The sequence below is a fragment of the Amblyomma maculatum genome, chromosome 1, assembly GCF_055883805.1.
Source record: "Amblyomma maculatum isolate TAMU_Amacu chromosome 1, ASM5588380v1, whole genome shotgun sequence".
Taxonomy (NCBI): Eukaryota; Metazoa; Arthropoda; class Arachnida; order Ixodida; family Ixodidae; genus Amblyomma; species Amblyomma maculatum.
Window position 1 is genome coordinate 417,963,216 of NC_139344.1, and position 27,036 is coordinate 417,990,251.

At 45.3% G+C, this 27,036-nt stretch overlaps 1 protein-coding gene across 3 annotated transcripts; it reads right to left on the minus strand.

The window, feature by feature from the left end:
* Window positions 1–5,634: 5,634 nt before the first annotated feature.
* Window positions 5,635–26,906, minus strand: LOC146209173 (RNA-binding protein 4.1-like). Of its 3 annotated transcripts, XM_084587356.1 has the most exons (5): window positions 26,719–26,906; window positions 14,245–14,271; window positions 7,473–7,673; window positions 7,310–7,413; window positions 5,635–5,836 (listed from the first exon to the last, which is right to left on the minus strand). In XM_084587356.1, the coding sequence occupies exons 2-5, from the start codon at window positions 14,245–14,247 to the stop codon at window positions 5,758–5,760; spliced, it is 387 nt and encodes a 128-aa protein (XP_084443482.1). In that variant the 5' UTR covers window positions 14,248–14,271; window positions 26,719–26,906; the 3' UTR covers window positions 5,635–5,757. The 3 variants fall into 3 exon arrangements, with proteins under 3 accessions (XP_084443482.1, XP_084443483.1, XP_084443484.1); XM_084587357.1 differs by lacking the exon at window positions 7,310–7,413; XM_084587358.1 differs by lacking the exons at window positions 14,245–14,271; window positions 26,719–26,906 and adding an exon at window positions 8,231–8,296.
* Between the last annotated feature and the right edge of the window lie 130 nt (window positions 26,907–27,036).

Below are 27,036 nucleotides of genomic sequence, written 5' to 3' on the forward strand. Positions count from 1 at the left end.
GTGCGTGCGTGCGTGCGTGCGTGCGTGCGTGCGCGCGCGCGCGCGCGCTGTCATACGAAGAGTCCAAAAATCTAATTCTACTGTACAAGCTCTAAACTAATTGCCAGAATAATGCCCGCCGCATTGGCTCAGTGTTTAGAGCGTTCGGCTACTGAGCTGTAGTGCCAGTGTTCGAACCCGGATGCGGTGGTCACAACCTAGGAGGATATAAACTGCTGGAGTAGAAACCTCCGCCTGTTGCAGCCGTCTTGCGCTGGGCAAAATGCGGGTAGCACAGCGCCTTGGTACCGCATAGATGAAGCCTTCCAGCACATTTCCGAGTATTTCTAGTTCATGCTACATAACACAATGAAAACAAATATTAAGCGAGGCTTACACAACTCGTAGTGGTAGTAGTAGTAGTAGTAGTAGTATCAGTAGTCGGCACCACCTGTCTAAATAATCGGGGTCAGCGTAAAAAATCGTATCATGGTAATTTGTGGTTATAGTGATTGATGATTGATTGGTGTGTGATAGGTGATGAGAAGTTAATCAAATACTTGCGATTGTTGCAATACAGAAATGAAAAAAAAAGGAAAGAGGAGGGTTCTAAGGTGTACGAACGCTCTGAATGAAAAGTCAATGCATGATGAGGCTAATTAAAAATTTAGTGTGCAATTGATGAATTAATAGAAATTTAAAAAGAAAAAAGGGGCTTAAAATGTATCAAATTGCTCGGAATGAAAAGACATTGCTTGCGGATGCTAAGAAAATGTGGAGTGTATAATTGATCAATTATTTGAAATAATTGAAAAGAGGAAAATTTGGAACAGGTGGAGTTCGGTGGTATCAATGCTCAGAATGAAAAGCCAATGCTTGATGATATTAAAATATACAGTGTGAAAAACGTGCTGGCTGGTTTTGGGGGTTTAACCATCCAAATCGACTCGGGCTATGAGAGACGCTGTAGTGGAGGGCTCCGGAAATTTCGACCACCTCGGGCTATTCCACGTGCACTCACATCGCACATCACATGGGTTTCTTGCTTTTTGAATCCATCGAAAAGCGGCCGCCGAGGCCGGAATTCCATCCGGCATCCTTGGGCATAGAAGTGGAGTGCGCTACGGCGGGTCTAGTGTGTATATGATCAACTGAAATAATTGAGAAACAAAGCAGTGAAAAAAAGTAAGGTACAAAGGTTTCAAAATGCTCCGAATGAAAAGCCAATGCTCCACGACGCTAAATAAATAACAAGATTCAGGGTAACTGCTCAATTAACTGAAATAATATAGGCAATGAAAATTTTTTAGAAGTGGGGTCAAAGATGGAAACTGCTCAGAATGGAAAGCCAATATTTGCTGATAAGTATTGGAGCAAAACTTTTTGAAAATTTTTAGAAAGAAAATTAAGAAATCACAAAATTCAAAAGTGCCTCGCCGTGGTTGAGCAGTGTTGGGGCGCTCGATTACTTTGTCCAAGGATGCAGGATCGAATCCCGGCCGCGATAGCCGCTTTTCGATGGAGGCGAAAAGCAAGGCACCCGTGTGCTGTGCGATGTCAGTGCACGTTAAAAAAACCCCAGGTGGTCGAAATTTCCGGAGCCCTCCACTACGCCGTCTCTCATAGCCCGAGTAGCCCTAGGGCGTTAAACCCCACAAACCCAAATTTCAAAAGTTGGTTGGTTGGTTTGTGGGGTTTAACATCCCAAAGCAACTCAGGCTATGAGAGACGCCGTAGTGGAGGACTCCGGAAATTTTGACCACCTGGGGTTCTTTAACGTGCACTGACATCGCACAGCACACGTGAAAGACCGTTGTCCGTGGGTGTGATACGCTATCGCGTCCATATCCTTAACGGCAAAGCGCAAGTGTCCCCTTAATTTTCAACATCTATTTGAAATTTTCTTGGAAAATGGTGCGTTTGACTATGTTGTTTTTGCCGTTCATTTTCGCTATAGTTGCGTTCCCAGCGTGTTGGTTTAGGGGTTTTTGAAAATAATCAGCTCTTTCGTTAATTCTTTTTTCGACTTTCAGTTAATTACATGGTCAGCTACACACTCTGAATTTTCCTAATGAGCATAGGCTTTTCAATATTATCATTTTGACATACTTGAACCCCCTTTTCCAAGTTTTTATATTTTTCTATTATGGCAATTTAATTGATCAACGATGATCTTTTTTAAATTAGCACCAAGCTTTGCTGTTTCATTCTGAGTGACGTGCATGCACGTTACAGCCATCGTTTGATTGATGAAGGTGACCGAGTGTAAAGAGTACCATTATAAACTATCGGCGGCCATACGCGAATACCACTTAGTGATCTATGTCATTCCAATGCTTAACGCATCATTTTTTAAGAAAATACGGAAGCCGTAAAAGCGTGGTGATGTCTGTCTGTACTTCTGTAACGTTTAGTTGTCATACAGACGTTTTACACGTCTTATCAACAGCAACGCGCCCGTATTATCTCTGCCAGATGTATCTGTGTTCAATGGCGCACACTATAGGCATGGCGGCAGCATTAAAAATATATACATCTGCGAAAGCCTGTACAAGATAACGCTAATTAGTTAGAGACCCTGAAGCTGTACAGCTTTCCTTTGTAGCCGCCTGCATTTGAGTGAATGCTCACTGATTTATTACAAATATGCTCAGCTTTGGAGCATTTCTCCAAATACTTAGCAGGCATCGTTCCCACTCCGGGCTGTTGATCGACTGAACCATCCTTTCTCGGCCTACCACCTTCTAGACATCCCGCTTTGTTCAACTTGCAGAACAACTTCCCCAATAATTAAGGTGGTGGTCAACACCCCGGACCTTAACCCAGGACGAAATTTTCTTCACTTGCGAAGTTTCCGTGAAAGCTGTATAGCTTTCTTTTGTAGCCGAATGGTTGCATTTAGGGGGGATGCTAATTAATAAAATTAAATCCTTTTACGATCTTTTTTCGGGCGCATCAGTTGGAAGACAGCTGCTGCTTCTAAACCCCATTCATCACTGTTTATGATAAAGGGTATCTAACATATTAGCGCGAAGTTGTACTGGCTTTTGTAGTTGTAGTTTTAATGTTGTCTCCATGCCTAGTGTGCGCCACTGAGGTGAAGCTGGGGTCTTCTGACTTTCCCTAATTTCGTGCAGACAGAAACGTCGTGGAAATTTAGTTTGCCGCTGAGCGCGGCTTTGCCACAAATCCGCCTTATGCTCAGAACGTCCGACAAAATGTTCTGAACAGTGTTTTATGGTTGGTTGGTTGGTTTGTGGGGTTTAACGTCCCAAAGCAACTCAGGCTATGAGAGACGCCGTAGTGGAGGACTCCGGAAATTTCGACCACCTGGGGTTCTTTAACGTGCACTGACATCGCACAGCACACGGGCGCTTTTGCTTTTCGCCTCCATCGAAAAGCGGCCGCCGAGGCCGGGATTCGATCCCGCATCCTTGGGAACAGTAGTCGAGCGCCGTAACCACTGCGCCACCCCGGCGGGGTTGTTTTATGATCGCACTAAAACGTTACAATCATTGCGAATAACTCGGCCGCGATCTGCATATACGACTATAGTTTCTTCGGGAGTTTTCAGTTTGAGGCAAAATTTATTTATTTGAAATATTCTTATCGGTTGAAAAGAAACGCTCCGAATCAGTTAAACATATATAACTTTGTAAAATCACTTCCAGCGAAACAATCCGACCTCTGTGGTGCATGGCTGTCGGCACAGTGATACACAAAGCCGACTGCTTGGCCTATTGCGGTGGAAATGCGCATGAATCTAATTCACGCACTGTTTAATTTTCACGAACTTTCCTTTAGCGCCTAAAAGGGACATATGTAAGCAGTTATCCCGGACTTGAGAGTGCCTGCAAATGCGTCCCATCTAATTCTTATCCTTCTTATATTTCAGTCTATGGCCCGTCAGGAACACGAATGCATGTCCTATGGGTATCGAGTAAAAGGGCCAGAACAGCAATTTCTCGGAAGAAATAAAGTCTTGCTTTACAAAATTATCTCTTCCTACATGCATGGAGAGTATGTGTTATACTTAAGGTATAACTTACAAAAAGAAAAAAAAAAGAAAAACGAAAGTGGAAGTTTGCTATGAGCGAAAGAGTTGCCTTCACAATAAAATAAATATTCTCAGGCCGTTTACGATATTCCTTAATTAATGCGAAATTTGAGCGCGGATCTTTAGCCTTTTTCTTTTCACAGAGCGAAGGAGAACGCGAGGGGAGAGCGTCGTAACAGGAAGCCAGAGAGAGAGAGAGAGAGAGAGCATCTAGGGTGTTTGTTGATGCAGTACGACGAGCGAGCGGCACTTCTTTCAATAAATTCTTTATGGTTCCTAATTTTTTCTCTCGGTTACATAGGCAACGACATTAACAGCGACACTTTTCAACCGCCAAGCACGGCCACAAGAGCTTCGCTTTAAAACTGTCTCCGATGCAAGCGTTCAGCTACTGAGAAGTTTCAACACGCTAAAAATGTGGGTGTATATATATATATATATATATATATAGACATGGATTGCTTGTTACTAATGGGCCAGAGTTAAATTCAAACAGGATGTCACACAACTTTCCCGATTATCTAATTTATTCCTACAGTTTCGGACGGTGGACCGTCCTTCTTCAAGGTAGAATTGAGTATATATATATATATATATATATATATATATATATATATATATATATATATATATATATATATATATATATATATATACGAGCTTCAACAATCAGCTCATGTTCAGTAAACATTTGGCCGCGTGCTCACAAGTGCAGCAAAACTTCAAAACCTTCAAGGCTTGGTTTCTAGAGTCACTCTGACTCCGGGTATTGAAAACTTGTTTGTCATCCGTTCCAGTCATACAAAATGTAAGGCACAGTGCCCTTCGCTGTGCTACAGTGTACTAGCATTCTAGTACACTGTAGCTGTGCTCTCTCTCTCTCATCTCCTTTATAAAATTAATCTTAAAGCACAACATACTTTCTTTTTGCAAGTTGTTTGCTTCTGTGCAGACAACCATAGGTTATAGCTGAATTCAGATATTGCTTCTGCTGTGTGAACGTTCGCGAGTTCTCGAATTACGTAGATCTGCATTGGTGAAACTGGGCCAATGGTCGAAGGTCCAGCCGAGTTTACGACTTCTCCCGCAATAAGTGTACGAAGTGGGAACCCGGAAGCGTGAAATGCAGACGGCACGCACACTGAACGAAATACCTTTACTGAGGGCTCTCGCTCAAAACCTAAGTTTATGAAATGAAAACGGAATTTAGTGTATTTCGAGTGTTTCCCAGATCGCCGTGTGTATCCTTGGTCCTGGACCACAGTCAAGTTAATGGTCAAAGGTCAAAGTGAAAGTGTACAGTCATATTGCGGGGGCGCCGTGTGTGAGATGTGACGCGATGCCATGGGACTACTGAAGTCAAATCTCGAGTAAATAAGGGGGCGTGCTAATTCTTTAGCAAGCATAACCGCATAGCAAGACTCAACGCTTTACCAGGCGTAGCCGCGTGAATCTATGGTGACATACTCGGTTTAACCAAAGCTGAACCACAGCCATTTTCTCATACCAACAGTTGCTAAACCACATCAGCACGTCCGCGCCCTTTGTATAGCGATAATGAATGGTTGTGCTTGTACAGCCAGGAGACGTGTGGTAGATCAGTCTCACGTTTTATTACCCATGCAAGTATACATTTCTGCTTGAGTTCACGGAAGAGCGTCAAAAGCACGTTGAACCAATACAGGTGGGCTTTGCAGGATATAAAAGGCGCTCTTCCATTGCTAAGGAAAGCGGATCGGGCACGGTATCGCCTTTACTTTGCCGTCCTTCACCACATGGAGCTTGCCTGAAGTATTGGGCCTGAAACAATGCTACATCTATCAATGCACAGCACGCAAAAAGAAAAAAAAAAAAAAAAAAAAAAAAACAGAATGCGTGAGGCAGAAGAGCTTCGGAAACACGCGGTCAGTCCGCGAAATAGTCGCACTTGTTTATTATGAATCATCACAGACCTTGAGATCACTTCGCCGCTGGAAGAGGAAAGTTCGTAAGGAGCAGACATCTACCTAATCATGGTAACCATGCAAAAAGCAGCAGTAGCAACTACATGATCGCAGGAAAAGTTCAACGGATGATGAATCATCTTGAGACAAACTACAAAGTTAATCTCGGATGTGGGTGCACGTCGTTCAGAAAGCTGTATAAGACGCTGTATACAGTCGTGCTATGGACTTTCATTTAGTATATAAAACGCATCAGCCTAAGAAAACCTTGGCGCTGCCATGAACTGTTCGCGTGACTTAAAATGTTTCTGTTCTGTTATAATATGCTTTTAGTAGTGTTGGCTTAATTGAAAATGCGTACTGCTGGCTGAAACAAAACTACCGACTAGAATTGAAGCGGACTGCTTATATCGCAAATTACACACGAAATTCGCTTTTATCGACTTTTTAAATAGCGCCCCTCCCATTCGTTAGACTGGCGGGAATATGCAAACGCCCCATAACGAGACGCTAGCTCAGGGAGAAATACAAGGAGCAGGTTGCGTGGTATAAGATGACTCTCAAATCTTTAGCCAATACATTGTAGTTTATATATTCTTCACGAGCCAGTCAGCAGCCCCAAGGTACAAAAACATCTGTGCATGGATCCGGTTTAGTGTGAGGAATATCGATAGCGCGAATATTTTGCAACATTGTACTTCTGAGTAACAGTATAGCCTTATGTATGCACTTATTTACTCAAAAGGTTCCACGTTTGGCGACTGAATAGATTGCGGTTGTGAGAGTACAATCAACATATCGCCAAGAAGAAGAAAATACACTTCAGTACAAGTAGATTTACACTATACTAGAAACTTGGAAAATTCGGTGCTTGACCCCTACAATCACAGCTATTTAGCCGATGAATTTTTTTTTATCTGTTAAGGGGAATAACTTGGAAGAAATAGACAACGTTTTTACACTAAACAAAGGAAAATCTGAGCTATTGCATCTCCCCCTATGCTATACCTATAGAAGTGACATTCATGACTGGCTCAAGACAGTGCCTCATTTTCCGCCAAGAAACTTAATTCCAGTACACACCATACCTGCGCGGCCAGCTATAGACCTCGCTGTAGTTTGCTGCCCCTGTTCTAACCCTTCCTTTCCTACGCCTTGCTTTAATCGCACTTAATCAGGACTTACGGACGATGTAAACCGGAATAGTTACCGGGAACTTTGTTGAAAGAGATACAGTAAACGCTTGTAAAAGTAACATATGGGACTTATCAAGCAGCCGGAAGACTATGCAGTCAGATCAAATATAGAAGCCAGACAGCTTCGCCCATACTTAGGCTCCGGGCAGTCCTTATACACGTGACCGGGGGCACCACAGCGGAAACAATGGCCTGGCGCACCCATGCCTGCAACACGTCGCAGTCGACTTTCGGAAGCCTGCGAGAATTCAACTGGTGTCCCGAGCGATTCGAGAAAATGCAGTCGGGTTCGCTCACCTTAACAGCTATTACACGGTCCATGAACGTGCTGTTGTTCAGACCGTCAACAGCGGCATTTGCTTCGCCGACGGTGCTCATGTGCACGAAGGCATAGTTCTTGATGATGTCGCACTCCTCCACCTTGCCGTACTTGGAGAACAGAGTCATCAGCGAGGCCTTGTCACAGCCCGGGGGAATATTTGCGACGAACAGCTTCCTCTGGAACAGCAAGATGAGACGTGATGCTGGACTCCGGTTGTTGTTGGTCTTAGAACAAATGGCACATCATATTGGACGATCAGCCAACAGTTGGGAGAGAGAGAAAGCTATTCATTATTATATTTCAGTTGCCGAAAAGAGAATTACAAGATATGAGAAGGGGAAATTGGGCAAAATCGAGAACCCCATCTGCCTCTTCGTCTTTTGAGGGGCTGACGTCGTTCTCTGCGGAATGTTTTGACGATAATATGAATTTTACCGTTAAGTCCTGCGTGCTTTTGCTTTGCGTGTGAATCATGGGGAGGGCCATTCGATACATATTGTTACGTGTATGCCATTGAAGAGTGCGACGATGGACAACAGAGAGAGAGACACGACGAAGCTGAAGCAACGGTTGGTGCTTGCCATAACACTTACGTCTGTCGTCTGCTGATGTGCTTTCCTGAACTGACCTTTGCCCCGTATCATCCTGGTGAAGGTGAATCAAGATCCCCGTACGCACCGACTAGCCCATTTACGCTGCCAAAAGGTGGATTTGAGCAGCAGCCGCCACCTACCTGGGATCACGACGTCAAAAACAGCCATGACGACCTCATCAGCACCAACCCGCAAGACCAGCGACAGCTGTTCTGGCAGGCCTGCAGGATTGAGGCGGCACATGGAGCTCTGGACTGAGGGCTCCACTCAGGAAGATAAGGAAATATAGAATAAAAGTTTTTCCTCCTCTTCCTCCTTCGAGGCAAGGCCTACCACCACGGGAACATCGCCTCGGCTAGTAGTACTCACGAAAATTCCCCACCCTCTCATATTTAATGGCGACGCCAGCCCAGACGTTGACGATTGGCTACATGAGTATGAGCGCTGCAGCAGAAACAACCACTGGAACGCAACCATCATGCTTGCTAACATCATCTTCTATTTGGCGGGAACAGCTTGAACATGGTTCCAAAATCACGAACAACAGCTCGTTACCTGAGACATCTGTAAGCAATAGCTTCAGGACTTGTTCGGGAAGCCCATTAGGCGGGCTCTGGCTGCAACAACGGAACTTTCTTCTCATGTCCAATCCCCCACGGAGTCCTACCTTGTCTACATTCAGGACGTGCTTGCGTTGTGTCGCAAGGTCAACAGCTCCATGCCAGAAAGTGACAAGGTAGGGCATATCCTCAAGGGTATTGTGGATGATGCGTTCAACATCCTATTCTGCACTGATTGCTCTACTGTCGACTCGGTGCTTCGCCTGCCGAAAATTCCAGCAGGCTAGACAAAGACGTCTCGTACATCGCTTTGAACGTCTTCTGAACACGGCGGCTACATACCTGGCCCCTTTACACCAGCCCTCCTATCCGAAGACCGGGACTCAGATCGTCCATAGAGAACTCGAGGCCCGAACTCTTGATCCACTCCCGTCTCCACTGCCCGACACAGGGGCCATGATACAGGCCGTTGTCCGCCAGGAACTTGCAAACGTCGGCCTCTCCTCCAGCCCCGTGTCGCCCCTGCCACCATCGCAACCTGTTCCTTTAGTGACTGCTGCAACCACCAGCCCAGCCTCCCCACGTCGCTACCCTGGTCACAATCCTGCAGAGTGGCGCACCTCAGACGACAGGCCAAATCTGTTGCATTTGCTGTCGAGCAGGCCACACTTCGCGTTATTGCTGTAGCCGTACCTTCCCCACCCCTCGCTCCTATTACAACGCTGACTGTCGGTACTACTTTAGACCTCAACGCTTTGCTCTCCAACCAGAGGAATCCCGCCCCGCCTATGATGGACCTGCAGACACTTTCCTCCTCAACCAGATCAGCCTCGCACCGAAACCGTCCCAACCTCGTCGCTCCAGCCGATCTCCATCTCCCCGAGCTCGTCGATGCCGTTCACCGGCATCTCTTCGCAGCTCCTCCCCATCATACGACGGCACCTACTCAGGAAACTAGCGAATGAAGCACCCGGAAGTGACGCTGCATTGCCGACCCGGACTGCCAACTCGGTACTGACCCCCGCACCTAGACGTAACCTCATAAGCATTCTTGTTGATGGAGCCCCAGTTTCTGCCCTTATTGGCACATGGTGCCCACATTTCTCTCATCGGTTCCTAGCTCCGCCGACACCCCAGGAAAGTCCTCACACCCGCTGCCTCATCTACCGTTCGTGTTGCGAATGGCAACACAGCTACTGTGATTGGTATGTGTACTGCACGAATTAGCACTGCCGGCCGCCACATCCCTGTGATATTTACAGTCCTCACCAGTTGCTCCAAAGACGTTGTATCATATAGGTCTCGACTTTTTAACTGCACACCCGCTCTCATTGACTGTTCTTCTGGTCTGCTTCATCTAGGCCCGCCGCTCTGTCCTTCACTTCACTTCACTTCACTACGTCGTCGAGCGAGCGGATTTCGCTCGCTCGTGTCTCCGAATGCTCAAATGGGAACCATCAAGGCGCATCTGCTGCTCCAAGCTCGTAATTCAGGCGCTGCAGGTTCAACCAAACTATCCGAGTGCGCACGAAATGCCCGAGTCGAAACATAACCAAAACTGAAGTGGGCGCCTGTGGCGCCTCCAAGTATATTTTTGTATTTGCCTTGCATCGTTTACGTTGTATTTTCGCCGTCGTTTACGTATGATAAAAGCGTGTTATCATGTTTGAGAAAAAACGTACTATTGCATTCAAACATACAACGTAACTCGCATTTGTCAGCCTCCGGGATTCCTAGCACGTCACGTGATTTGTAGTTGCGAGCCTCGGCCGTTTGGCTGTGGTGGCGATACCTGTATTTCTGTTATTCTTCTTTACTACCCTATAACAGCTCTGTTTTCAGTAAGAGTGGTCTTTTTGTAATCAGGAACTGGCTATCTATCGATGCAAACCCACTTCCTTTCTCTCTTTAGTGTCCCTTTAAAGACCCTCATTAGAGGGTATTACATAAGGGGTGGGGCGCACAGAAATGGTAAACAGAATAGGTAACATATATGTGTAAGTAAGTTATACACATACAAGATTTTCACTGCGCAAGTACACGTGTGATTCGTTCAAGAAATAAAGATGGACATGTGATCCAGCTCCGTTCTGAGAAGCGAGGCCACTTCAATTCACTTCACTTCACTGACGAACAAGTTCATGAAACTTCAACGCTCCGTCTGCGTTCCGCTGCATTTACTCGCCTGCCACCTGAAGCCGCTGCGTACGTGCTCATGTCGCCTGTTCCCTCCATTCCTGACGGCGACTACGTCATTAACCGACGTGACTCTGCAGCGTAGCATAGCTCTCCCTCACAATATCGTGCACGTAGCGAATAACCAAACTTATATTCCAGTCCTGAACTTCAGCTTTTTAGTACAAGTCCTTCCTGATGGCATTTCTCTCGCCGAACTGACCCCACTGCCTGACTTTAATGTGTCATGCACTTTTATATGACCCTATACTGCTGGAGTATTGACACGATCTGCACCGTCCCCGCCCACGGAGTCCCGCATATCAGGAATGGTTGCTCCTGACTTGTGACCTGATCGTGCTCAAGCACTTATGAACCTTCTGACTTAGTACAGTGGCATTTCCGACTTTGGTAGCCGACCCTTAATTGGGACAAATGTCCATCGTTACTCATGGTATCGATACCGGAGACGTCAGCCCAATTCACAGAAAACCTTACCGAGTTGCCATTTCTGAACGTCGCGTCATACTAGATGAAATGGACAAGGTGTTCACGAGAAACATTATAAGAACCTTCGAGCAGCCCCTGCGAGTCACCTGCTGTGCTTGGTAAAAAGAAGGAGAATACCTGGAGGTTCTGCGTTGATTACTGACACCTCAACAAAGTTACAAAGAAGGACGTTTACCCACTTCCCAGGATAGATGATGCCCTCGAATGCTTGCACGGTGCCAGTTATTCTTCTTCGAGTGATCTTCGTTCCGGTTATTGGCAGATTGCGGTCGACGAACGGAACCGAGAGAAGACCGCCTTCGTCACTCCCGACGGCCTGCACCAATTCAAGGTGATATCTTTTGAACTGTGTAATGCGCCCGCTACATTGGAGCGTATGATGGACTCTCTTCTACGCGGTTTGAAATGGACGACGTGCTAATGTTATCTCGAAGACGTCATTGTCTTTTCTTCGGCCTTCGACAGCCATCTTCACCGCCTTGATGTCATTCCTGGAGTCTTCCGAAGAGCTGGCCTTCAGCAGAATTCAAAGGCCGACATGAGCTTAAGGTTCGCAGACACTTGGTTGACGCTCGCGGCGTTCAACCCGACCCCTACAAAATTCCTGCTGTACGTGCATTTCCTACACCCCGCGGTACCAGTGACGTTCGTAGTTTTCTTGGCCTTTGCTCGTATTTTCGGCGGTTTGTTCCTAACTTCGCGGAGACGGTTCGTCCTCTCACCCTTCTTCTCAAGAATGACGTTCCATTCTGCTGGGCCAAGAACAATCTCAAGACTTTTCTGCGCTCATCCCAGTAGACCCATTTTCCCGAGTTGGCCTTGATCTCCTCGGACCTTTCCCCATGTCTGCTTCGGGGAATAAATGGATTGCGGTGGCTACGCACTATACTACGCGCTACAGTGCTCTACGCCAGCTGCTCACTGACCGTGGCCGTTGCTTTCTTGCTCTAGTAGTCGAAGAAATTCTCCGATACTGCTCCATTAAGTACTATTTCACCACCGCTTACCATCCATAAACGAACGGCCTCACCTAACGCTTAAATCGCAAATTCACGGACATGCTGTCAATGTATGTAACGACTGATCATCGTGACTGGGATATTACTTTACCGTTTGTAACCTCTGCGTATAATTCCTCCCGTCATGATACAATGGGCTACTCGCCCTTCTATCTTCTGTTCGGCCGTGACCCTTCTCTTCCATTTGACAGCGTACAGCCTACCACCGCTAATGCAAGTTCCTATGCTCGTGACGCCATATCCCGATCTGACGCCGTCCGTGTTATTGCTCGCCGCCGACTGGCTTCCTCCCAAAACACTCAAAAACGCAACCATGATTTTCATCATCGGGATGTCCACCGGACTCTCTCGTCTTGCTCTGGACTCCTGCTCGTAGAGTTGGGCTTTTTGAGAAGCTCTTGCCGCGCTACACAGGCCCCTACCATGTTTTACGGCCAGTCACTTCCGTGACATACGAGATCACCCCTGTGTATCGGCCACCGTACAGTTCGCTATGCCACGTACCGAAATCGTTCATGTCGCTCGCATGAAGCCGTACCACTCCAGCTGTAGTTCCCCGACGTAGTACGCACCGGCATTGTGCTTTCGTGGCGGGGTAATGTTACGTGTATGCCATTGAAGAGGACGACGATGGACAACAGAGAGAGAGACGAGAAGCTGAAGCAACGGTTGGTGCTTGTCAGAACACTTACGTTAGCCATCTGCTGTTGTGCTTTCCTGAACTAACCTTCTGCCCCGTACTGGTGAACTCTCAACATTGAATGCTGCGTTTTAGCTGCCCTTCCCCTCTCTACTGCGAACAACGCATCGTCGTAGCCAGTTCAGGCGCCGGAACTGCTGGCATTAGCAATGTTTGAATTAGCCGTGCTATAAATGAGCCAGTTGAATTCCTTCTTCCTTCTTGAACATGCATTCCCGGCTATATTTACTGTGATGACACGAAAACTAAACTGCCACGCCGAGATAAAAAAAAAAAAAAAAGCACAGCACAAAGTTGTTCGTGCCGCTTGTCGACGTATAAGAAAGGCAGGACCATGCGTCGTGCGTGTACACGGGACCAAACTGATACTGTTTTCTTGGTAGACATGACCAGCCACAGGCTTGTTACAAGAAATATGCATACATATCGGCTGGGTTAAAGTTAGAAAAACAATGCGTATGACCTGACTAAAATAATAATAATGGTCAGTACCACTAGTGTGCTTCCATCGAGCGGCCGTGTCAGTAAACTTTAAACACAGTTTGCCCCTACAAGGGAGTTAAAAGGGAGCAACGTGTCTCCTATCGCACTCCCCGTTAAACGCAGTGGTATGGCTGTATGCTACTCAAGCCTTCGTGCAGATTTAGGTTACTAAATACACGTAACTATATAACGCTCGACACAGAAGTATATTGCCACCACCTCCAATCACATTAATCTGATGCAATTATCAATAGCAGAAAGCTTGCATACTCGGCATTATACCCTGCTCGCATAAGGGAGCGCGCTATAGGACACGTTCTTTTTTTGCCCCCATTTTTTGGTTATTTCTGTTTAGACTGTACAGTTCATTATAAAACTCAAGAAACTGAAGGTAGATATTATTTCCATTTGAAATCTGTGGAATCGGCCGCAAAGGTATTCTTTTCAGGAAATCTAATTTGTTCATGGGTACATCGCATGAATGGCAGTGGCGTGTATGTGCTAATAGGAACAAGCCTGAACGTAAATGTATGGCGTTTGTAGCATAATTAGTGCTTCAGCGGCACAAGAACGCTTGGGGAGAGCGCAATCACCTGAGCCATAACGTGATATTTGAGGACCATACAAAGAAAAAAAAAAGAAACAGGATTATGCATAAACGAATTGTAAAGTAGTATTAAACTAATAGGATAAGTTCACCAACTCACCATTGCGATTTTGCTGTCCAGCTACGCCTGAAAAAGAAACAAAATATTAGTATAAAGGATCGTCGTTACATAGTGGCTACTGTATTCACCAAACAGATGTGCAGACGGCAATATCATTAACACATTTAGTCTGATTAAAGCCATTGGATGCCTGTGCACATTTAGTAATTCACTTGTTCTTTAATCAGCGAGCTTTGGCACAACAATTTACGGGCACTGTGCGCTTTGTTGGCAAAACAGACTGAACTACATATTGCGCTCAATCTTAAAGAACAGTGCTTACGATTTAGAACTTTTCAAGTAATGTGATGTTTTTTTTTTTTTTTTTCCTTTGCTGGGGCTTTCGAACTTTAATTCAGTGTTATTGGAAACAGTTCTACTAAAACATAAAGTGTGCATAACGTTGAGTATGTTCCGAGTAGATGCCTGAGGCCGAAAAGCATATATGTTGTTCCTCGCTGTTCCACCAGTGTTGTCGAATCGTAGGAAAGGCAAGCTACTAAGGGAGAAAGAGAAATCTATTTTTAACCCATTGAAATGTGGGAAATGTCTGCAGTCGCTGGAAACTGCTGTTCCATATGTTTCCTCGAGGAAATATGTAGACACGCAGTGAAAATGCCGAGCTTTTTGGCGGAGCAGAATTTCGGCCCGTCTTCACTTTACTGCGTTCCCGGGTTCGAACCCGACCACGGTGGCTGCGTTTAGATGGGAGGCGAAACGAAGAGGCGTCCGTGTGCTGTGCGATGTCAGCGCACGTTAAAGATCCCCAGGTGGTCGAAATTACTCCGTAGCCCTCCACTACGGCTCCTCTTTCTCTCTTTCCACTTTAACTCCCACCTTCCTCCCTTCCCTTACGGTGCGGTTCAGGTGTCCACCAAGCAAGTGTGACAGATACTGCGCCTTTTCCTTCCTGTGAACCTATTATTATTATTATTATTATTATTATTATTATTATTATTATTATTATTATTATTATTATTATTATTATTATTATTATTATTATTATTATTATTATTATTATTATTCACTTTACTGCCAAGCAATGGTCGCAAAGCCAATCAACTGTGCACGTGGCACATCGCACAAGTGCCCAGAGTGTGGCGTTCCGGATTCACCGGAAGGGGACAGTTTCATTTTCTCACAGTCAAGCCCCTGATAACTTTTCACATACACACATGATTCCTGAAATGCATCTGTGCGATGTCAGCGCACGTTAAAGATCCCCAGGTGGTCTAAATTACTCCGTAGCCCTTCACTACGGCTCCTCTTTCTCTCTTTCCACTTTCTCTCCCACCTTCCTCCCTTCCCTTACGGCGTGGTTGAGGTGTCCTCATAAAACAAGTGAGACAGTTACCGCGCCTTTCCCTTCCTATAAATCAATCAAACACATACATGATTTCTGAAATGCATTAAGATACATTGCGAACAATTTTATGTTGCTCTGCAGCCAAGGCCAGGGAGGAGACAGGTTCTTGTCCTTGTGCCCTGGACACAATCAGGACTCGGTCCAAGGTTGCGGAGGGGAGAAGGGGGTAATAAGTTAGAGAAATGGCGCAGGGTCGTTTGGGGGAAGGATTGGCGCTCAGGACTCACAAGACCCATCGGAACTCACGGTGGAAGAACTATACCTCACTGATCAACATTATGCATGGGATATATTTTATTTTCTTGTGCTTCTTTTCTTATGAATTTGATTAGAGGTGTTCACTCTGTTATTCTTTCACGAAAAAAATATTTCGTGGAAAAAAAAAGGAAATTTCGTGTTGATACCTGGAAAAATCCAGCTGACCAATGTGGCAACACTTTGTTCCACTCGTACGGCAAAGGAACTTGTGCTTTCTACGTGCCGACGTATTTAAATGCATTACTGTCAAATACACGCGATATAAATACAAATTATAAACTAAAGAAACTATTGCGTTGAACTGTTCTCACCTAACCACTTAATTTTGTGTTGGAATTCTTGTCATGCAGTGATTATTATCATTTATCGGCTGTCATACATTCCGCATTTCGTTTTTTTTTTTTTTTTTTCCTGCGCTTTTCATATCGCCTGTCGTTGTTGGCATTATTGGCGTTAATATGGCTTTGATGCACTCGCCTTCGTTCTCCTAATAGCTGACACATTTCTAAACTAAATTGTGTTGTGTGTCCTATTTTAGCTTGCTTTTCGATATTTATTCAATTACAGTTGTTATAAGGGTTTCGCTGTCTTTGGCAGGCCTGTAATTGCAAACTGCTTCCTCAGTACAAAATAATTAGGTCTCTAGATGTCTCTTAAGAGGCGAATGGCGAAAGCCTACCATTCCTATTCTATAATTTGCCTCCCATCGTTAGCCTCTTTTGGACTTTCGTTGCAGTGCTACATACAACTATATATTGGTTTACAGGAAAGGAGAGGCGCGGTAACTGTCACACTCTCCGGCAAGTGTGTTTGGACAGTACCAGTACACCATCGCTCCTGTCGCGTGGCGTTCCTTGGCGCGCGTTCAAGTGTGGCATTGCAGATGGCAGGAACGCATGCCGCCTCGGCCAATCAGAACGCCGCAAAAGCGGGACACTGTCCACGACAGCATGAGCCATTAAAGGTTTTAGCCTTAATAAATTGATTGACTGATTTGCTAAAGGCTTTCGCTTCAATTGTTTTCAACGCAAAAGGTTCGAATGGCCTTTAATATAGAGTCCATGCTCTTCATCTTCAAAATGAATCCTATCTCTTAGCACGTTTCATCATTTCTTCTGTATGCCCGGGCTACCTTGGCCGCCTTATCACACTCCCAGCGGACAGGCGTAGTTATAGCACAGCTCCTATGGTGGTGAATTGAACTTAATAGTTCTCACCATTATGACCCCAGCTCTCATGTATACAGCGAATGCATTGCATTCTACCAAGCTGTTCCTTTCCGTCGAGGAAATTCAGTCAGAAATTTGTAAGCTGAGTCGTCAAGATTAATTGCACACACAAAAAATAATAATAATAAAGATTGCACTCAGCTTCGCTTAAAAGAGCTTGTGACGCGGTCATGTGGGGGCATTGACTCAACTTCTGCTGGTGGCATTCATAGACTGAAACTTCATCTAAAACCTATCAGCAAAGACAGCTGCGCTGATCACGCCGAGAGCTACTGCACTGTTCCGGTCAAATAAGGCTCCCGGTCAGTGGAGTTTGCTGCAAGGCCGCCGGCAAGAATTTTGATTGGTCGAAAATGTTTGTCGTTATGTGTGGAGCCGGATAGAAATCTACTGCGCTTTACAAAAGAATATCAGGGAGGGTGAGATGAGTATGGATCTCGAGTCAGACATGTAGGGCACGCATGGCACGTTCCTATACCGCTATATGTTCACGACATGTTATTGAGTATGTGTGGAATGAGCCAATCATTAAGGGGTAATGGTTAAGCGATTAGCAAAGCGCATAGCGGAGTGGGATCAGCGTACGCGAACAAGAATCCGAAAGGGCAGCCGCTGATGGGTGATACTTAAATATTGACTTATAGAGCGCTCCAAATACTCTCGCATATGCCAGCTACACACATTTTAATACAAGACACTATTCTGATCCAATTGTGCTGTTTCTCCTGCATCGCTTCTCTTGGCGCTTAGCGGCTTTCTTGGTCCATCATTGGATGTGTTGCGTACTGGCTGAACCTATGTTGCAAAACCACCGACAATCCTAGACCATTGTAGGACCACCGTTTGCCGACGTATTTTTAATATTGGGCCATTGCCTTGTGCTGCCTGCGCTTTCTTTCTTTCTTTTTGCAGATGTGGGAAATGTAACTGGCCGTAATGTTGTAAATGCCAGAAAGGCAGTACAAGCTCTCGAGATAAATGTTAGGCCTTGACACTTGGTACTATGGAAACAGCATCTGATTGAAAGGAATAATAACAGGGCTTTAGATTTTTCCCACATATAGCGGCATTGTCATAGAGAACAGAATTGCACAGCACACGTTTTCTAATCTTTTTTTTACCAACTGTCAGATTATGTAATGCTTAGCTGCGAAATATTTTTTTGGAAGAGAAACGAACTAAATTAGGCATACTTCTTGCGTATATTTTTTAACTTTTTTTCAGACATAAGCAGTCATCGAAAATTGGAACGTTACCTGAGATGTTTGCTCTGTATCATAGTTGTGCCGAATGTAGAAAACATGCCATTTTTTGTGTCCTAGCGATTTTTTTTTTTTTTTTTTTACCAACCCGTTTCAAAGGGGACGCTTCTAATATCCATCCATCTATCCGGGTAATCTGATCTGAGGGCATAGGCCGAAGCAGAAAAATGTCTAAATATACCCGTGAGTGTCGATAGTGTTATGTTGGGGCGTGAGAGCCCCGTGAGCGAGGAACCTCTCGATTCGGTTGCTGGGTAGAGACTGCGTTCATTGTGCTTTGAGAGAGAGAAGATAAAAAGGAAAGAGAGAAACGCGAGCACTTGTGAAAAAAGGCATTGCTTCTCGCGCCTTGGTCCGCAATTTTTTTTTTTTTTTAATTCACATACCCTAAAGGCATTTTACGTGCATTGCATAGGGGTCTGAAAAGTACATAAATTCGTTATATTACATAACAGTTGAATATAAAATATAAAACCATAAAGACATATTTGTTGACAGCAGCAAATAACATAACTGAACAAAAAAATATATATATAAACATGATACACATACACACGTGGAACACATTGCTGGATGTAAAGTATAAAAGAATACACTTCTGACAACAATCTAATATATATCGCCATGGAGTAAGCACTTCTATTCGGTAACAAATGCGTCGTAATTTTTTTTCAGAAACAATACCTGCTGGTAGTTCATTCCAATGGTAAATTGCCAAGAACATATATGTGAATGTCGCAAAAGTTGGGTGCGAGCAATCTTGGGTTGCACTTTAAAGCAGTGGTCTAAACGGGGGAAAATGCGATGTGCTGGTGTGATATGAGACTCAGTGAACGGCGATGGATTGTGATAAAGCCTGTGAAAGTGACACATCAGGTTGATATGTCTTCGCTTTTCAAGTGAGCTTAAATTTAGTGATGATTTAATATCTGTGATGCTTGCGTATCCGGCGTACTTCCTTGTAATAAACCTAGCTGCCTTATTTTGAAGCGATTCCATTTTCTCTGCAAGATAGGTTTGATGTGCTTTCCAGATGAAACAGGCATATTCAAGCTGCGATCTTACCAAAGTTACGTACGCTAACAGTTTGGTTGCCTGATTAGCAAAGTACAAGTGGCGCGTAATGAAACAGAGGGTTTTGGATGCTTTAGTGGTTAAGTAATCAATGTATTTGTGCCCTGTCAAATCTGAAGAAATATGTACACCTAGGTATTTGACTGCAGGAACATTTTCAATGGACACGTTACTCGTAGAATAAGAGAATGAGATGGGCTCAGAAGTTCTAGTCGTCGTAAATGTTACAGCTTTCGTTTTTGAAACGTTTATTTCCATATGCCATTGTTTGCACCACTTAGCGATTTTGTTAAGATCTAATTGCAAACCATTAGTATCATTAGGGTCAGTAATCGTTCTGTAAATAACACAGCCATCGTCAGAAAGCCTAATTTGAGAAGTGAGGTTGCTGCTTATGTCATTAATGTCAATAAGAAAGAGGACAGGCCTAAGTACCGAACCTTGAGGCACACCAGACTTCGCATGGGTTAGTGTGGTGCAAAATCCGTTGGTAGACACAAACTGCTGTCGGTTAGTTAAAAAGTTAACAGTCCAATTCAAGGCCTTGCTGTTTATGCTCAGATTTGACAGTTTAAATATAAGGCGATTGTGAGCGACTTTATCAAACGCCTTCGCAAAGTCGATGAATATATGGTATCAATTCTCATTAATTGGTGCACCGCATCATGCAGGTCGGCCACCAGTTCGAATAACTGTTACTCACAGGAACTGCCACGCAAGAGTCCGTGTTGGTTTTGAAAAAAAAAAATAAAGTTATGTTGATTAAGGCACTTCATTATTGCTGATAATATGATGTGCTCCAAAATTTTGCACGGTACACTCGTTAATGAGATTAGCCTGTAATTTGAGAGGACAGAAGGAACTCCAGATTTAAATATAGGTATAATACGAGCGATTTTCCAAGCGTTAGACACAATTCCTGTATCAATAGACTGCTGAAAGATCGAAGTGAACATGCGAGCTATCACTGGTTTAGTTAGTTTGAGCAGTTTTGAACATATGTCATCGGGTCCGGGGACTGAATTAATTGGCAAACGGTCAATAGCTTGTTCAATTCCTTATTGTGTAATTAAGATGTCATTCATGTCCGCGTTTATAACAGCAGCATTCAGATCTACCGGAATTGGTGTTTCGTTAGCAAACACGGAGCTAAAAAAAATAGGTTCATTTCGGTGGCAACCTCACAAGGCTGAATAACAACACCGTTTTTTAATAATGTTATCAGGCTAGATGGAGGAGGCTTAGGATTGACTACTTTCCAAAATTTTTGAGTATTGGTTTTAAGTAAAGCGGATATGTCATGATTAAAGATTTTATTTGGCTCTCTTAACCTCTGCTTTGACATATTCTGGACTGCGCGCGTTAGTTATTCCAATCGACCTCAGATGTCGAACGTTCTGCCTTAGTATAAAGGCGCTTTTTCTTCCGGGTGCATCGCTTGACGTTGGAAGTGAACCACATACTCTGCGATGACGGATCGTCACCGTGATGTTTGTAATGAGGCTTCCTTTTTAGTTCTTTCAGCTTAGCGCTTAGTAGTTCCCAGTTATCATTTGAACAGCGGCTTGATAATGACTCCAGGAACTGCTCACTGAACACTGACAGTTCACTAACCAATTGTTGAACGTTTACCCGCGCGTAGTTGTAAATAGTTGTCTTAGCAGTTTGCGGTTTCTTTTTGTCTAGCGTGTATTCGCAGTGAAGAGCATTATGATCACAGCATTATGATGGTCCGAGGTCAGTACAGTTCCAAGACAACGCACGGCGCGGGTTGAAGGGCCCCCTGCTGGACTCTCAGCGGGAGGCTCGCACGTGCAAGGAGGCATTGCAACCGGAGCGGCCGTGCGTCCGTTTGCTAGGAGGCGGTGTGGCTGTGCGGCGGTTCACGTACACAACAGATAGTGTCTTTCGAATGATTACTTTGAAAGACGTTCGGAGAAAAGATAACAAAGCGTCGAATCAGGTCTTAGAGCGAGAATTTCGATGACAACCAATGCATGGCATAATTGTGCCATGTTGTGCACTACTACCGTCATAGAAATTGTTTCGCGTTCCTGAAGCATCATGTGTACAAATCAGTGGCGGATCCAGCATCCTTCAAGGACGCTGCCACATATTGACGTGCCGCATTGTTGGAGTAATTGTAACTCGAGACTGTGCATGTATCGTGACTGTGGTGAGTATATACCGAGATATTTTCAATACATCACATTCAGTTTCAGTAAATGCGTGTCAATTAATACGCACCAGGAAAACACATGGACAGGAAGAACGGACAATCGCCAATAACAAGGGACAATACCCCGGCAAAAAAGTACACTTGAAATGGCTTTTCTATGGTTCTTCAAATAATAATTTTTCTGTGTCAAACACAAGCTGGTCGTGGTTTTGAATAAGTTTATTTTTTCTTCCTGCGGTGTCACGACATAGAGGCTTTGTTTGTTCTTGAATTATTTTTTAGTTTTCAGTCCTTTTTACATGCTTTATTCCATTCACGAGTTGTAACTAGCAAACGTTTTCGCATACCGCGCTGCCACGTCAGAACCACACTTTAAATTAACCATCGGTCCACGCAAGCAATGGTGCTCTCGTCGAAGCGCTTTTCGCGGAAACTCATTTGCATGAAGCTTTGAAATGTAAAACAAGAATTCCTTTTTTTTTCCTGTTTTACAATGCGAGAGAGTGTTTTACATCACCCTCTCGCATTTCCTGTCATTCGTTGTATGCCCGCAAAATATTGGCATTCTCTGAATGCGGGAGACGCCTCAGTTATACAGCGGTCAGGCGCTATATTTCCAGACACCACGCTGAGGTAGTTATTAGTTTTTGTTTGTTAGGCTGGTCAAGTTTCACGATATGGCGAGCGCCACGGAACGATGCTAGCAGAGTCGCACTACGATCCCCTTGTATTGCGCGTGAGTCATTTGGGCGGCGGTGCCGCGCACCCAGGAGCCCCAAAACAACGACGCACACACGACGGCTTATGTTGACTCGTTGAGGTACAGTGGTTGAGGCTCTCGGTTTATTTACGCGAGTGGGAGTGGGACAGCACGTGGAGAGGAGAGATACATGAAAGGAGGAAAAAGGGAGCTGTCTGCGGCTTCGGCATGTTCACGCCCCATCACATCTCAAATCACTGGCCTTCGCGGGGTAGGAGCGTCTGCAGCTCGCCTCTGGTTTCGTTTGCGCGTTCGATGTGCGGACCATAATTTCTAGAACCCTTTAGTGTTTTCGTTTTCTTTTTGCAGCGGTCGTCTGGTGTCCGAAGACACGTGCATCTCCCATTTTCCACGCACCATACCAAACATAAGGGGTAGAAAGCGGAAAAATAAAGTTAAAATCGTGCACAACTAGGCTCCCACGTGCGGAGAGTGCGTAAGCATGCCAAATTTTGAGGAAGGCCCACCTCAATTTGCAAGCCACCACTGAGTTTAACTGTTATACTCAGGTTATATACCAATTTTGGTCAAAATTTGGACGTAGTAAAATTTCGGACGTCCAACATTCACACTTCTCTCCATACGGTCCAAAATGTGAGGGGTGATGTTACGCTCGTCAACGCGACATTTCACATCGCCTACGTCGGTATGGAATGCCAGGCGGGCGAGGATAGCAGTCCTCAACGGAAAGCGTGCTCCCTTGAGACGACCCGGTGCTTCCAGTCGTAGTCGAGACTCGAGAGCGAACGAAATTCTATTCCGACGACAGGCCCAGAGACCATCGGCGGTATGCGTGTTACGTTCGGCAAAACCCGTTCCTTGAGGCGTGTGACATGCGTGCACGTGATTACAGCCGCTGGTCCGATCACTGGAATGTGCATGTCGGGAGTCGTTTTGTGCAGCACTAAGGTGCGAGGGGGAACTTTGATAGAATCTATTGGTCCCGTACCCAGGCGTCAACTTCGCTCCTATTGGGGTGGCTGGTTATTCTTTTTTTACCGAGACTATTTAGTAAGGGGTTTGCGGAGATGTGTGTGTGTGTGTGTGTGGGGGGGGGGGGGCGGGGGGGGGGGGGGGTAGAGACGAGAAGCAATCAGCAAGCAGTAACCCCGTTCGTCTGCGCTCCGAGTAGATCTCTAAGGTGCCCGGCAGGTCCCACCGGTCAGCGCATCCGATCCGAGCAGCCTCTCTTGACGAGCATGGCGGGTGACAACTCGGACAGTGGTTCGAAACATAACTGGTGGCCTACCCAAATTTGGAGGTCACCATGGAAGTAGTAAGTGGTTTTATTATAGAATGAAATCAAAATAATAAAGGAAGGAACAAAGATTTTTTTTATTTGCCCATACCTGAATTAAGTTAGACATGAATCTTGGTCATATTCTGACAAGGTCTGATTTCTGAGGTCTACAGAGCATCGCAACACGGGCAGAACAAGGGAGATGGACGCAAACACGGCGCTGTAGACCTCAGAATGATGGAACAACAAGCCAGCCACGTAATAAGCAAAAGTCAGATTTCTGGGGGCCACATTTGGGGGAGGCCCACCTAAATTTGGAAGCCTCCACAGAGTTTCTCACACTCAGCTTAGATTATATACCAATTTTGGTAAAATTCGAGCGAGGTGAGATTTCGGGTCAAGGGGGCCAAATTTTAGGCGTGGCTCCCTAAATCTGGGAGTCTCCACTGAGTTGGCCATACTCGGATAAGGCTAGGCAGAAATTTTGAACAAAGGGTGCAAATTTTGAGGAGTGGCCCACCCAAATTTGTGTGTTGTGCATTATATTTTCCCTCATGTAATACCCCTGTATAGGTGCATTTAAGGTTCAGTCGAAACTCGATTTAGCGAAACCCGATTTATTAAAAAAAGTCCGATTTAACGAAGATATCTCGACTTCCCCTCAGACGCTCGTATAGTCCATTAATCCTTTGCGTAACTCGAAATACCGAAACAAATTTCGCTATCTGTCCCGATTTAACGAATCTTTTGTTGAAAATGAAGGTGAAAAAGTCTACTTTTCCTCTATTTTGTACAAAACGCCGAAGAATGTATTGACTGCGAACCAACGGTAACATCCTGCTTTTACCAAACTGCCCGGTGCGAAACGCGAGCTATGTTGATTTTAATTCACGAGATTTTGTCAGCGATAGAAATAACGCATGCCAACACCGGGGCAAATTACGGTTGCCCTTATTTTGCTACGACAATTTGCCGGAACACATGAGGGAAGAACGTACGAAAAATACGGGCAGATGTTTCTTACAAACCGTAAGCAAGCAAAGATCAGCGACATTTTTGATGGGAAGGAAATTAAATCCACTGGAGCTCTTCTTGACGAAGTACAAATTTCGTTGCTACTTTTCATACGCGCTATCGGTGTCGGTGTTTGCGCGAGCCGCAATTTCATTGCAGCAATATAGCATAGTGGACAAGTTGGTATTGCATTTAAAGATGACGCAACAGTATAGCTCCTCTTGGCCTTCGTTGAAGTTTGCTGATACGTCCTCTCAAAATATAATAATAATTGGTTCATAGGAAGGAAAAGGCGCAGTAACTGTCACACTGTTTCTCTGGACACCTGAACCGCACCGTAAGGGGTGGGAGGAAGGTGGGAGTTAAAGTGGAAAGAGAGAAAGAGGAGCCGTAGTGGAGGGCTGCGGAGTAATTTCAACCACCTGGGGATCTTTAACGTGCGCTGACATCGCACAGCACACGGACGCCTCTTCGTTTCGCCTCCATCGAAACGCAGTCGCCGAGGTCGGGTTCGAACCCAGGTCCAACGGCACAGTAGTCGGGCGCCTTACCACTGCACCACACCGGCGGGGCTCCTCTCAAAACACAATTTCATTTTCAGTGCATTTACGATTCGCAAATATGATGCCGCGGTACTTCCTTGATGTCGCGGCACCATATACTAATCGACTGTTTTGGATTAAGTGACCGATAAATGCCTCCCTCAATTTAACGAATTTCCCGATTTAACGAAATATTTCGCGGCTCCCCTCAACTTCGCTAAATCGAGTTCTAACTCTATACAATAAATAAATAAATATCCATTTTTCTGCTCGTTTGATCTCTTATTCCTTAATTCATACTGCGTTATCTCAGACGTGCTCATTGGCGCACACTCGATATATAAAAAAAAAAAAGACCTCGCTTTAACAAAGGTTCATGAAATGCCTACACGTGGCCTAAGAGCGGTGAGTCTGACGCATGGCTCAATGTCGTGGAAGGTCCGATTCTTATGTCACCCATCCACCTCGAAGCTGAAGCTCGAGTTCACAGTTCCTGTCATGTCACGTGTCCTCGTGACTTCGCAAAACCCCCCGCCCAATCAGTGCCTGGCCACGTCACCGACCAACTACAACCTCCATGCTCGCGTTTTTAGCTGGCAATGCCGGTGACGCCAACGACACTAAATTTTTCGATAAGAAAAAGCTTTATTCCAAAATTCACGTTTTTTTCTCCATACCTTCCATTCCTACTCCGCAAGGTATAATTCATACAAACAATGCCCACGAAGTGCGCTAGTTCTTCGCTAATGTTACGCCTTTAACCACCTTTGTCAGCGACAAGACGGTTTTATTCAAACATAGTATGTGCCTTTCTTTCGAAAACATTAATTGCCAGGGTAGCAAGAGTAGGCTTCACTTATAGCCAGAGCTATGACAATGCGAAAGAGGACACAGCATACATTACAATGCTGAAGTGAGCTGTAATCGGCTAACCCAGCGAAGGCTTCTTTTAGATCCCGATGCTGCAGACGAAGAGAATTTCAAGTTAACTAGCGTTCTGCGTTCATAACGTGGACACCAGGCCTGTCAAAGGTAACCAACGTGCCGACGCCAATGCCTAAGCATACGCCAACCGGGACGTGCACGACGGGGAACTTGACGCACTCACTAGACGCTATGGAGTCATCCTTGAACACATACCCCACCTTAGTCTACTCAGTAAAATCCATTACACAACATATGAGAACAAATGCCCACTGTGGGGGGATCCCCTACACTCTACCATGGGCGTGTCAAAAAACACAGATAGCGCCAATAAACACCACACCAACACCGGAGCTGTGGGAGGCTACGCTGTCCTGCTCGACGTCTGATGACCGGCTAAAACTGATCGACAGAGCGCGCAAGACGGCAAAGGCTACTGGTGCTCTGAAATGAAGGCCCCACCCATACCGGGAGAATTCCCTTTGTCTGAATAAAGTTTCTTTTTTCACTCATTCATTCATTCATTCTGCGTTGAAAAAGGTCGTTATACTTGCCAGCTAGCAGTATACGGCAAAATCATACAGATTTGAACTGCCTACTGCTTTAGCCACGTATGCTTGACTCACCTTGGGAGGGGTGGTTGACGGGTGGTTGACGTTGCTGCGTTGCCCCGACCACGAGGGTTGGTGATCGAATGAAGAGAGCGCCTGAAGAGAGACAGCCCTGAGCCCCGGGCATGCGTCCGGCCTTCGCAAGGGATCCTCCTCATCCATCCTCCTCCTCCTCCTCCACTCGCCTCCTCTCAGCCATTCTCTGTTCGCTTCAGGTGTCAGGTATAGAGTGCGGCCGCGCGCCCACGCGGAGCACGAAGACATCGTATAAGACCAAAGATTGCGCCGGAAACTTATGCTACTCTACACGTTCGTGGTCGAACGGAGGTGGTG

Excerpts from the sequence above, each read along its gene's own strand:
- LOC146209173 (XM_084587356.1), bottom strand. Across the intron at positions 7,414-7,472 it reads ACCGTGTAATAGCTGTTAAG|GCTTCCGAAAGTCGACTGCG; the intron begins GTGAGCGAACCC and ends GAATTCTCGCAG. Across the intron at positions 5,837-7,309 it reads AAGGACTGCCCGGAGCCTAA|GCCCAATACTTCAGGCAAGC; the intron begins GTATGGGCGAAG and ends GCATTGTTTCAG.